This window comes from Sinocyclocheilus anshuiensis, unplaced genomic scaffold (assembly GCF_001515605.1).
Source record: "Sinocyclocheilus anshuiensis isolate Anshui unplaced genomic scaffold, SAMN03320099.WGS_v1.1 scaffold238, whole genome shotgun sequence".
NCBI classification, from domain to species: domain Eukaryota; kingdom Metazoa; phylum Chordata; class Actinopteri; order Cypriniformes; family Cyprinidae; genus Sinocyclocheilus; species Sinocyclocheilus anshuiensis.
In genome coordinates this window covers 1,396,535-1,410,401 of record NW_015547674.1, presented here as the reverse complement: position 1 = coordinate 1,410,401, position 13,867 = coordinate 1,396,535, and the positions used below count along the sequence as shown (strand labels likewise).

Genomic DNA, 13,867 nt, shown 5'->3' with positions numbered 1-13,867 from the left:
TGGTCACCCTAACGAGGACCATCTGACACAGATCTTTCTTTCTCTCCAGCTCAACGACGGCCAGTTCACTCCGATACAGTTAGTCGGGATGCTGCGCGGCATCGCGTCGGGAATGAAATATCTCTCGGAAATGAGCTACGTGCATCGTGATCTTGCCGCACGGAACATTCTTGTCAACAGTAACCTGGTCTGCAAGGTGTCCGACTTTGGTCTGTCGAGATTCCTGCAGGAGAATTCGTCTGATCCTACCTACACCAGCTCACTGGTACGCAATGAGAAGTACTTCACATGAACTCAATATTATAGGGGGAAACAATGCAACCGAGCATGTCTAGCAATGCGATGATTTATCCCGAAATGCTTTTTTTAGGGCGGAAAAATTCCGATTCGTTGGACGGCACCCGAGGCCATTGCTTTCCGTAAATTCACCTCCGCATCAGATGTGTGGAGTTACGGCATCGTCATGTGGGAAGTGATGTCGTTCGGAGAGCGGCCGTACTGGGACATGAGCAACCAGGATGTAGGTGTTTGCATGCTTGACATTTTATTGTGATTGCATTTTGTTTTACATTAAGTTTAACTTTAAATTAAATCAGATATACAGTAGAAATCTTGTCCAGATGGTTATTTTTGTTATGGACAATAGCCGAAATGTTTGCAGATATTGCTTTCCGTTACACTATTGTTCAAAAGTGTGGTGTCTATAAAATTGTTTTGTTGTTGAAGAAATTAATACTTTTACTCCGCAAGGTTGCATTGATCAAAAGTGACAGTAAAGACATTTTTAATGTTACAAAAGAATATAATTTTTTCTATTCATCAAACAATCCTGGAAAAAAAATGCATCACGGTTTTCGCAAAAATATTGTGCAGCACAAGTGTTTTCAACATTGATAATAATCAGAAATGTTTCTTGATCAGCAAATTAGAATGATTTCTGAAGGATCATGTGACACTGAAGACTGGAGTAATGAAGAAATTATCACAGCAATAAATTACAGTTTAACAGATATTCACATAGAAATATTTCACAATATTTCTATTTTTTACTGTATTTTTGATCAAATAAATGCAGCTTTGGTGAGCAGAAGAGAATTCTTTAAAAAAAAAAAAAATCTTACCAGCCTTCTCAGAATGAAGCTAATATGAAGCTATAAAGTGCTAATATTGACATTATACATGCATTTTCAGGAAAATCTGTAAAACATAGTCTCTTTGTACCCAATCAGGTGATTAATGCCATTGAGCAGGATTACCGGCTGCCGCCGCCTCCCGACTGTCCCACTCACCTGCACCAGCTGATGTTGGACTGCTGGCAGAAGGAGCGGACGGCGCGACCACGCTTTTCCAACATCGTCTCAGCACTCGACAAGCTCATTCGCAATCCTGCCTCGCTTAAAATCACCGCGCAGGAGGGGGCAGGGTACGTTTAATATCCATTACAGCACTATATCACTTATTATTCCAGTTATGTCAAAGAGCCACAGCAAGAGGACCAAAAATAGGGGTTGAACGACTTCTGATTTTTAAAGTCGACTTTTATGTGAGCGCCCTCTATAGGACCAGCGACTAGTCGACGTCAAGCTTAAAGCGTCATGGCAGAGCATTGAAGTCGACTAGTCGATTAGTCGGTGCAACCCCTAACCAAAAACCACAAAGACCAAGTAAATAAATCTACATTTTTACTACTTTTTTATATGCAAAGCATGCATCAGATTCCCCATTGAAGTCTTGATTTAGAATCAAACAAATTCTAGGACACTTCATGATTTAGTTCTGTTGCCGTTGGTTTTATGTTACTGTGTCAACCCCAAAAAAATCAATGTTAGACAGTAACGAAATTACTGAAGAATAGTCCAAACCTCGTCACATGTGATTCCAGCAATGCATTTACCCAACAATGCTTGTCAATCAAGAGCATAGCAGTTCCTGTTTAAGCTTTAGTTGCATTTCACTCCGTCCATCACTTGGTTAGCTTGGCTTTCGTACACCTCTTGTATGTTAGTCTTGCCCCGCCCCTCTCAGCATGTTGGCCTGTCAGTCTGTCAATCAAGACTCAGTATGACTCAGTATCTCCTCGAGGGAAAGCTGTCAGAGTCTTCCTCTCTTTGGCAGTCTTTCTACAGGCCGACTCAAGACGTCATCTTACATGCGCTTTAACACTTGGCTGTCTCTTGCTCCTCAGACCCTCTCACCCTCTGTTAGACCAGCGCTCCCCGCTGACGCCCGCGTCCTGTGGGACAGTGGCTGATTGGCTCAGGGCCATTAAAATGGAGCGTTACGAGGAGAGCTTTCTGCAGGCCGGTTACACATCCATGCAGCTGCTCGCACACATCACCACAGAGTGAGTGAAGATAACAGCACCTTCATTCAACAACATCACTCATTTGTAAAGTTTATGGATATAAACCAGGTATAATAGACAGCAAAATACAAGTAGAGCTTAATTACATGGACGATTTTTAAAATTATACTTGGTGAAGAATAAATAAATGAATTTGCAATCAAATTCATGAAAATAAAAAACCTAGAAACAAAGAATTATATTATATTATATTATATTATATTATATTATATTAAACAAAGAATTATATTATATTATATTATATTATATTATATTATATTATATTATATTATATTATATTATAACCTTTTTAAATGTTTTTGAAAGAAGTGTCTTCACCCAGGCTGCATTTGATTACAAATCTATCAATTTAATTATCTTTTTAAAAGAACTGTTTTCTGTTTGAGTGTATTTGAAAAGTAATTTATTTCTGTGATGCGCAGCTGTATTTTCAGCATCATTACTCCAGTCTTCAGTGTCACATGATCTTCAGAAATCATTCTAATATGCTGATTTGCTGCTTTGAATTTATTTGGAAATCATTTGTAACAATTAAAAAAAAATAAATGTCACTTTTGATCAATGTAATGCATCCTTGCCCCCCAAACTTTTGAACCATAATGTATATTTATATATATCCTTATTATTTTTTAACGATGTAAACACCATAATATAATAGTTTCTATGCTCATGTCTGCTGTTATTTTAAAAGCTAAGGTCTTTATTCTCTCTCTCTCTCTCTCTCCTTCCGTCTGTCAGGGATCTGCTGCGTTTGGGAATAACTCTGGCTGGTCATCAGAAGAAGATTCTGTCCAGCATCGAGGCTCTTGGGATTCAAAACCAAACTCCAGGGAATGTGCTCTACTGAGTTAAGCGTCCACACACACAGACGCTTGCTGAGTTTGCCTGAGAACCTTCATGTAACCTATACACTCACAATCAGGAACATTTCTACTTCATTTTTTACCGGGTCACTTAAGGATCAGGATGGCTTACTTGCTTCCAAAACTACCTAAAGGGAACCAGTCCAGGAACCTGCTGGAACTATCACTGTAATCCCACTAATATTACAAAGCGTCATTTGTGATATCAAGCGGCTCTTGTAGGGATGTTACCTCCACCATTTCAACATTTTTTTGGGAGCCACATGATGTAACCCAAAACACGTCTCGATGCAAAGACAGTGATGACGTATTTCCATTTTTGTAGAGTATTTTTCTAAAGGAGACTTTCATACTGAAGAGACTGGTGGAGGATATACAGCAAAAGATGAGAAATATGAGACCTTTATTACACGAGAATTTGGATACAAGTATCAGATTACAGACTGTGCGTGAACGGTCACATGCTCACACACACTAAGTGCCAAGTAATTGGTATTTTGTTTTTAAATGATGCACTCAGTGTGTGAGTGTGTGTATGTGAGCAGCAATAAGAAAAACGAGCACAAAAGTCTTGGCACTTTTTTTTTTGAAGAGAATGTGGCAGAAGTTCCATTGGTGGACAAAATATGCGAAATGTATGTGCTTATACACACACACACACACACATATATCCACACACATACACATACACACACACACACACATATATCCACACACATACACATACACACACACACACACATATATCCACACACATACACATACACACACACACACACATATATCCACACACATACACATACACACACACACACACATATATCCACACACATACACATACACACACACACACACATATATCCACACACATACACATACACACACACACACACATATATCCACACACATACACATACACACACACACACACATATATCCACACACATACACATACACACACACACACACATATATCCACACACATACACATACACACACACACACACATATATCCACACACATACACATACACACACACACACACATATATCCACACACATACACATACACACACACACACACATATATCCACACACATACACATACACACACACACACACATATATCCACACACATACACATACACACACACACACACATATATCCACACACATACACATACACACACACACACACATATATCCACACACATACACATACACACACACACACACATATATCCACACACATACACATACACACACACACACACATATATCCACACACATACACATACACACACACACACACATATATCCACACACATACACATACACACACACACACACATATATCCACACACATACACATACACACACACACACACATATATCCACACACATACACATACACACACACACACACATATATCCACACACATACACATACACACACACACACACATATATCCACACACATACACATACACACACACACACACATATATCCACACACATACACATACACACACACACACACATATATCCACACACATACACATACACACACACACACACATATATCCACACACATACACATACACACACACACACACATATATCCACACACATACACATACACACACACACACACATATATCCACACACATACACATACACACACACACACACATATATATATCTATATATATACACACACACACATACACACACACACATTTAGATCTACAACACTTGACTGGCACTAAAAAGAGACCAAATAAAAGACTGTCTCTTGTTTTATGAGTAGCCGAAAGACTCAAAACGACCTTTGAACGTGTGCCATACTGTGTTGTTTATTACGGGAATGTTGTGCTGGTTTGACTCACCAACTTGAAGCTGGTGTCCATCATCAACTCACCACAAGATCTAGAAGCCACCCTCTCATACCACGCAAGGGTTTGTGGGTAGGAGGATTTGGTCTTCACATTGGAGACCCACAAGAACAAACCAGGGACTTTTATTCTATTGCCTCTTTTTTTTTTTTTCATAAATATATCTTGATTTATGTAAAAAGATTCATTTTCTTTGTCAGTGTAATCTGTGTTTCTGTTACAATAAAAAGTATACATTTAGTCTCGTTTTGAATAGTTTTCTTTGCTTCTTCTCTTTTAATAACACCAGGAGTCACAGTATTCTTGGGTCCCACTTAGATGTCTTTAACTACTATTTATTTATGTAAAAAAAAAAAATGTTAGGTACAATGTATACAATGTTCATCTTGAATTGCATGGGATACGGTTAAGGTTAGGGTCAGGTTTAAGTGTGGGTTCAGTTTTAAGGGTAGGAATGACAGTGTAGTTACAGATGTGACGACAGAAATTAATTACAGGAAGGTATTTTTAAATGTAAGTACATTATAAAAACACACTGCAGCTCAAAAGTTTGGGATCAGTAAGATTTTTTTTTTTTTATTTATTTTTTAAAGAAGTCTCTTCTGCTTATCAAGGCTGCATTTATTTGATCAAAAACCCAGAAAAAAAAATAATATTGTGAAATATTATTGCAATTTAAAATATATATATTTTTATTTTAATATAATTAAAAATATAATTTATTCTTGTGATCACAGCTGAATTTTCATCAGCTGTTACTACAGTCTTCAGTGTCACATGATCCTTCAGAAATCATTCTAATATGCTGACTTATTATCAATGTTAAAACAATTTTTGCTGCTTAATATTTATAAGAGTTTAATAAGATGTCCTCCCTAATCCAAAAAGAGCATTAATTGAAAGTGAAGGTGTGGTCACATTAGCGAAATTGTGTAGGCAAAAAAGTCCATTGTTCATTATCAATATAGCGATATATGAAGCAACGCTCAAACAGAAGTCTTTTTTTAAACCAAGCAGCTTTCTATCGGTAAATGTGGTGAATCAATGTGACCAATTTGAAAATCTGCATTGGGAAATCCTATTGAAATGACTGAATTTTGCCTGTGAAAATTCGCTGATAATGGTAAATGTGATGCACCCGTGAGGTAAAGAGGAAGTATGATAGATGCTAATATTCCTAAATACCAGAAGAAGTATTGATAAAAGTGCAATGTAGTAAAGTCTGTCAAAATTTGACTGTGTGTAGCACCTTCCGCTCTGCAGAACCTTTTGAAGGATCCAAAATGTGGGAAATGTGGCTAAAGTTTACTTTTAAGATTTCAGTCTGATCTTCACCATTTGAGTGGGAACATTTTCAGACTGCAGTTTGTTTTTTTTCATTTTGCAGTGTTTTGCAGATTTACAAAGAGGATGTTACCAAAAGATAGGGCAGCAAAACTGGACTCTAAAGCAAACTTACAGCAACCTGTAAGCACAGCAAAGGAGAAGTTAAAGAGCACATTTACATAAACTTTCAAGGCACAGCAGAAAAGACAAGCTGTTGAATTAAGATGTCTTTTTAATTCTAAGGGTCAGAGAGAGTGCAAAAATGGTCATGAAAACTAAATTGTGCCTGTTCTTGGCACCTAAAATCCTTCACAAACATTCTAAGTTGACCTCAGAGAAAAATAAAAATAAAAAATAGATATGACCCTTTTAATTCTTGCTCTCTTACCATTACGCAAACTCTCTCTTGAATTCCTCCCTGATCCTTTTATCTGTGACTGAATATGCTGCTGTCTGCACACACACACACACACACACACCTGACGGATGCATATTTCCATAATTGTTTTGGGGTGATCCGATTTCTTGGACATTCTTGTTTTAAGCATTCTTCCCTGAAGATACAATGACCTTCTCTGCTAGGCAGAGGTGCGAGTGAGATTTGGGAGTGGGGCTTAGAGTTCCCCTCCCCCGTCTGTGTCTCTACACCAATGGATTTCTTGTCCACAATCCCTTCAGAAGAAAGAACCAGTTCTTTCCCAAGACTCCTTGAAAATGTCCTTGACTTAAACCTTCCATCTTCTTATGACTTCTCTTTTTTTTTCCCTCCCATGTTGCAGCTTCCTTGCTTGTGTTTTTGTAAGTTTATTTATCCCGTTTTTGCAAACACATCTGGCACTCAGTGGTATTTGGTGAATCTCATGAAAATCACAAAATCAAAAGAGAAAAAGAAATTATATTTTGCATAAAGAAGCAAAGTAATTTACAACAATTAAGATTGTTTACATTCTTTTAATGACAATTACCAGCATTTCCCACTGAAATTCATTAATGTAATGCGCCTTGATGGTTTACTTGTAAGTTTGTTTCTAATTCTCATAGCTAATTATCTATAATATGTTCTCAAAGATAATTATCCTTAGACTCTCATTACTGAAATGGAGTAAATGGATGAAAATCACTGTACCAACAAGAGATGCACAAATAATTAGTTTAACCTCTTTTTTCTCAAAAGATAGTCACACTTTTCTGATCAATCAGTTGTTAGTTTTTCTAAACTGACAAACAAGTAGCATTTCAAGACGTATCCTAAAGCAAATCTACAATAAATATGAACAACAACAACAATAACAACAACAACAACAAAATAATAATATAATAATATAATGCATGTGTCGTATTGATCAAATATTTCAATGGTTATGCAATTCATATTTATCAAAAGTAAACCTTATTAGCATTTAAAATACACATTCTGAATACCAAATATGCTATTTTCTTATTTTGATTCTGAAGTCAGAATCAAATGCAGCCTCAAAAATGCTTGAGTAAATGGATGAAAATCACTGTACCAACAAGAGATGCACAAATAATTAGTTTAACCTCTTTTTTCTCAAAAGATAGTCACACTTTTCTGATCAATCAGTTGTTAGTTTTTCTAAACTGACAAACAAGTAGCATTTCAAGACGTATCCTAAAGCAAATCTACAATAAATATGAACAACAACAACAATAACAACAACAACAAAATAATAATATAATAATATAATGCATGTGTTGTATTGATCAAATATTTCAATGGTTATGCAATTCATATTTATCAAAAGTAAACCTTATTAGCATTTAAAATACACATTCTGAATACCAAATATGCTATTTTCTTATTTTGATTCTGAAGTCAGAATCAAATGCAGCCTCAAAAATGCTTTTTACATTTATAAAAAGCTTCCTATTTCAGAATATAAATAAATAAATGTATTTGATTCTGAAATATTGACAGCCTTTTTGACATTAAAAAAAAAAAACATTTTTGAGGCTGCATTTGAAACCTTTAGGATCCAAGTTGTTCATCTGCAAGAAACTGAAACAGGAAGCATACATTAGAAACTATTGTCAAATAGTTTGTTTGGTGGGTCCATATTATTAGGGCGGGAGAGTGGATAAGATATTATGATTGTCCTTATTGTGGTAAGCTCTTCTGAATGCTTTAGTCAATTATATGTTGCTGCATGAAGTTTTTGGGGTCGATGATTGTCTGTCTTAGTTGCGTGTCTGTGTGCTCCAGGAGCCTTTATCTTTTGAGGAAGAGCACAAAGCACATTCCTCAAGTGTCCCACCCCACCCCCTACTCCAATCTTTGTCTTTAAAACAATGCCTGCCAGCCTCTCCTCTTACCATGCGTCCCTTTACAGGACAAAAGACAGCAGTCAGCACACTCCTCTCTTCCTTCACATATGGATTTATCTTTTTCCTCAGTCATTACTCAAGCTAAAAATCTGAACATCCCATCTTTAACAGATGAAGTGTCTGCTCAAGGTTGTGTTCTCAACTCTATACTAAAGCAAAAAGCCACGAGAGGCCATGCGTTTCAGTGATTTTAACACAGTTAAGGGCTGTTGTTGTTGTTAGGTATGTTTTAAAAGTATGTACATTTTTAAAAGGGAACATATTTCACAGACAGTTACAGTTCAGATATTGTATCATTAAAATGCCACATTTCTAAAAGCCAGCATGGCCTTCAGTATTAAAATGTGAATTATGTGGCATTTAGTCTATATCTGTTAGCTGGCTATTCAGTGTGAACAGTGTCTAGTCAGCTAAGTTTAAGTACAAGTCATTGATTAGTTAGGTAAACCCATTAGATGTATTTGATAGTCAGAGTATGAAACTGAAGAATTTGATTGATGTGTAAAACAAATCATTAAAAGTTCGTAAGGTCCATTTACACAGTTTACTGTGACGATGCAACCTTATAGAGTTATGCTATGTAATGATTGGGGCATAGGAAATTACAGGCATAATTATCTTAAATAATCCATACAGGAGCCAAGGATTATAACAACACCAAGAAAACAAATGATGGACGATATTTTCAAAAAGTTCTAAGCATTGTGGTGAAAAACTCTATATCTTTGGAACGCTAAGTGATGCTGCCTTCTGACTTCTCACATACCTTCAGGTTATGCTGTCAACAATCCCTACCAAATCTTGTGCCAATAAGTCAAAGTGTTTAAAATATATCAATATTTACAACAAAGTCTCAAAATGGTGCATGGGCGGTTTGTCCACATCTGGCAATATTGCTATAAATGCATTCAGCAGGACTCAAGGAATCCACAGACTAACATTTAACAAGTTATAAGCACAACTTTAAGGATTTCATGATGTGCACAGTAGGTGGCGCTGTCAGTAAATTTAGCAGATACCCTCAACTCATAGTGCTAATGAAGCATAAAAAAAAAAAAATAATAATAGTAATTAAAACATACATTTTAATTTCCAGCACAAAGCGATCAAAGTATTTTACCAAAAGAAAAGTTAATATTTGAACTGATGGTGGCGCTGTACAGTTGGTTCTAGAGACCTCAAAGTTGGCCAGTGGTCTATTCATGTCCATCCTAATAAGTGTGCCAAAATTCACCATTTTCCTAAGCGCTGCAATAGACTCACATGGCAAGGGAAGAAGAATAAGAAAACTAACGCTTGGCCCCCAAATACATCAACACAGGAATAACAATTATATTCCCCAAACCATTTCAGGTTCAGGTCTTTCATATGAGTATTCTGGCTCAAGCTAGAAAGCTAAGAGAACAAAAATAAATACTAAAAATTTCTTTCTCAAACACAGTTGTGATCGGGAACTAACAACATGCCGTCTTTGTCAAGCAGTTGAGCAGGTTACTTTTCGTATAAAATCCCTAAATTATGGGTTTTCTAAAACATTAAACTTGTTTCACAAAATTTTGCAAACACCATGTTCTTTACGTAATGACAGATATCTCTGTCTTCCAGTTTTAAGCCTTTTATATCGTTACTCCAAACTTAGCCAGTCCATTTTATTGTCCAATCAAAATGTGGGTAATGACATGTAATTGCATGACTGAAAAAGTGCTCTCGCTGACAAACAATCTGAAGTGCCGTAATTTTGCTTTTGAAGTCTCTTTGTTTTATTGGTCTGTTTTATAGGAGGTCATTCTCTTGTGTTTTAGTGTATTCTTCTAGTGTATTCTTACTTGTCAGAGGGACGTCTCTGGTGCCTGAGTGTTGACAGAGTGTGTATGTGACCTTTGTGTGAATGGCCATCCATTATAGAACGACGGGGAAGATAAGGACAGAGGTCTGTCCTATTAGAGAGCAGTGTGTGTGTGTGTGAACACTCAGCTCTTTATGTCTAGCCTTCATTCTTGTGTGCACTGAAGCATATGGGTAGACCTGACTGGAGAACGGACTTGGATAAGAGCGATATAAAGCCAGACTCTCCATTAGGTGTGTGTGAGTGTGTGTTTGAATGTTCTGTGCATTATTAACATTCCATGCTTTAGGGGCATTCATTGGTCATTATAAGGGTTAAAAGAATGTTCCGGGTTGAATACAAGTTAAGCTTTGTGGACAGCATCTGTGACACTGCTGACTGACACAGAAAACTATCGTGACTTGATTTGTGTAAAACGAGGAGGAAAATCCACCATGCTGCTAATTCATAGTCACAAATTAATCCACCTAGAAAAGTAGGCCTACTTCACCTTTAGCTTCTGTGAACAGTAAAGTAAAACCTTTGATTTGTTTGGCTATCTCAGTCAGTTTGGGACTGACAAGCGCTTTTATACCATTAGACCTGCCTAATTGTTTGCCTAACAACAGATTTTAGCTTAATTTAGTGCAGCACAGCAGCATCAAGAACAACAAATATTGGGGGACAATTTGGCCACGTCTGACTGTTGTTGAGAACTCGTCTGTGGTGGTTACGGTCCTGTCACAGCTCACAGTAGCCCATCACAACCAGGCCACGCTCATCTGTTTCGCTTCACTCTCAGCCTCAGGTTATCTTTCCTTCTCTCCATTCATCTGTCCATGCCTCCCTCAGTCTGTGTACGGTTTCGTGTTTGCTATCATTCTTTCAATCACTCTGTCTTTGCTTTAAAGCCCAGTCTATTTATCCTCTTTCATATCACACCATTTGTTTTCACTTCCTCAATCCGTCTTCCTTGTCCACACATCCACCTCATCAATCTGTCTTCCCGTCCTCCCTCTGTCCACCTGTGGTCTGTTTTTCCTCTTCTTCCCCACCATCCCACTCTTCAGTAATTTCACCTGGCTGGGAGCCGAACGCTAATGAGAGGGTAATCAGAAGGATTTCGGGCCCCAGGCTTCTGCAGGCCCTCGGGGACCCAAGCTCGGTGGAAAATGCACAGTTAATACTGTCTTATTAAACTTCCCTCAAGGGGCCAAAGCTTCACACACGGTCTCAGTCCTAGGGTGAAGAATGCCATTGTCAGCTGACCTCTGATCCGGCCGTCTTTCCTGCAGATCAGCAAGTCTTAATGGGATTGTCTTGACTGCTCGGGCCCTGCTCTGCTTAACCTGGGTGGGGGGTTGGTTTTAAACTCCTGTAGCCAGTCTAAATACTTTTTATCCTTGTAAAGATGGCATAAAGATATCAACATACATCCCTGTTGAGTAAAACCCACAGTAGTCCTGCAGAGAGGCCTGTCTTATGAAGAACTTGGCAATGAGTTGACAAAACCAGATGAATCAAACCCGGGTTCAGTGGCTTCACAATGTTTGCTATAAATTACCTCAGGGTTTGACTTTGAGTTTATGATTAATGTGCATCTGAAGGAGTGACGTTTATAGTGAACAGTCAATTCGCTCTAGACAAGACCGGTTCTACAGAGATGTTAAGCACCCTCAAACAAACATCAGATAAAACTACAGAGCGCTGCAGTGGTGTTTTTGTAGGCCAGCCTAGAAGTTCACATCACCCTGGTTCCCTCGACAGAATCCCAATAGGATTTTTCCACTGGCTTTTGAATTATTGCAGAAAATGAGATATATGACCAACACAACTTCATGACTCTTACACATCCTGCTCGTAATGTTCATCTTCATAAATGAACACGACTTTTGGGAACTTTGAAGCCGAAGTGCAATTGGCAGAAGTAAAAAGCTAAAAACTATAACCTGCACCACGGTCACATGACAAGCTTCCACTCTTTCATTCATTAAAAGCATTTTCCCTGAAAGTTAGAATAGTTAGCAACAAGGCTGTTAATGTGGACTAGTGAGTAGATGAGTTTACCTTGTTAATGTCCCCAACAACCGCTGAAGTCCCATTCAACCACTTGTTAGCAATCATCTTTCAAGACAAGTGAAACCTTAAAAAAAAAAAAGCAAGTTGGTATTACTGATGTATTTTGTGTCAAACTTAAAACACCAAAATGTCTTGAGCTTGTTCACACCACAGACCTTATTTCATGCTTTTAACCAAAAGCCCATTGAAGGCAATGGAACCAAAAGTGCTAAAATGCAAATTAGTTTGCAGGTTCCATCCCTGCAGTCCTTTATATAAACATTGGAAAATTCATTACCTATTCATAGACACTGCAGTGTGTATTTGTGTGCACTCTGAAGAGTCAAAGATTATATTGTATCATTTTAGCTTTGCGCATATAACACTGCACCAATGCAGCTTGTGAAGGAGCTACTAAAGAGCCACACGAATCAAAAGTTCATCACAACCCGTTTTTAAAGGTGGTAGTCAATATCACAAATGGTCAAGTTTTGTGAAATGAACATTTGTTGGAAGCCTCCACTCTAAATTTAAGTTAAACTTAATGCTGCTACTTTCTACAGTAAAGTTCTGGCAACCACGCTGTTGGTTTCACTGCAAGTTAACACTGATGACATTGCATCAACCTATGAGCTGACGGTTAACCATTAACCTGATCCTAACCACATCTAAAGATCTTTAAACCACTGCCCCCTCCCACCAAACTTGAGGAAATTCAATTGCGCTGTTGAAAAGAGGTAAAAATCTTTATTTGGTATACAAGTGCACAAATAAAACACCGGGGTGAATAAAAACGGTTGAAGAGCCTGCGTCACTTTTTCCCTCGTTTCCCCGGGCCTTTGGTAGCGGCTGCAGCAACCTTCTCTCCAGAATCACCCTCTGCCTTTGCTGCGGGTTTCTTTCCGGCTTTCTTAGCTGCTGGTTCCGCACCTCCTTTTGATGCTTTAGACGCTTTAGCTTTGCTCAGTTTGGGCTCAGTTCCACCCTCCCCTGCAGCATTCTTCGCCTTTGGCTTCTTAGCAGGGGCCACTTTTGAGGCATTGCCATCTTTCTCAGGCTTAGCATCCTGAGAGAGAGAGAGAGAGAGAGAGAGAGAGAGAGAGAGAGAGAGAGAGAGAGAAAGAAAGAGAGAGAATACACAGGAAGAAATTGGAGATTTACAGAGGAATGACGCAAACCATTAAAGCCAA

At 38.0% G+C, this 13,867-nt stretch overlaps 2 protein-coding genes across 6 annotated transcripts in view; one reads left to right on the top strand and one right to left on the bottom strand.

Annotated features, from left to right (window-relative positions):
* Window positions 1-3,926, top strand: part of LOC107702956 (ephrin type-B receptor 4-like) — a 51,230-nt gene extending 47,304 nt beyond the window's left edge. For 2 of the 3 annotated variants that reach the window (XM_016505425.1, XM_016505426.1), the window contains 5 exons: window positions 50-265; window positions 371-520; window positions 1,230-1,423; window positions 2,186-2,344; window positions 3,104-3,926. In XM_016505425.1, the coding sequence (XP_016360911.1) occupies window positions 50-265; window positions 371-520; window positions 1,230-1,423; window positions 2,186-2,344; window positions 3,104-3,212 (828 nt within the window). In that variant the 3' untranslated portion in view covers window positions 3,213-3,926. The remainder of the gene's footprint in view (window positions 1-49; window positions 266-370; window positions 521-1,229; window positions 1,424-2,185; window positions 2,345-3,103) is intronic. The other variant, XM_016505427.1, reaches the window with a different exon arrangement.
* Window positions 3,927-13,404: 9,478 nt separating this feature from the next.
* LOC107702914 (protein B4-like) overlaps window positions 13,405-13,867 on the bottom strand; it is a 2,076-nt gene continuing 1,613 nt past the window's right edge. For 2 of the 3 annotated variants that reach the window (XM_016505353.1, XM_016505355.1), the window contains exon 5: window positions 13,405-13,743. In XM_016505353.1, coding sequence (XP_016360839.1) covers window positions 13,489-13,743 — 255 coding nt within the window. In that variant the 3' untranslated portion in view covers window positions 13,405-13,488. The remainder of the gene's footprint in view (window positions 13,744-13,867) is intronic. The other variant, XM_016505354.1, reaches the window with a different exon arrangement.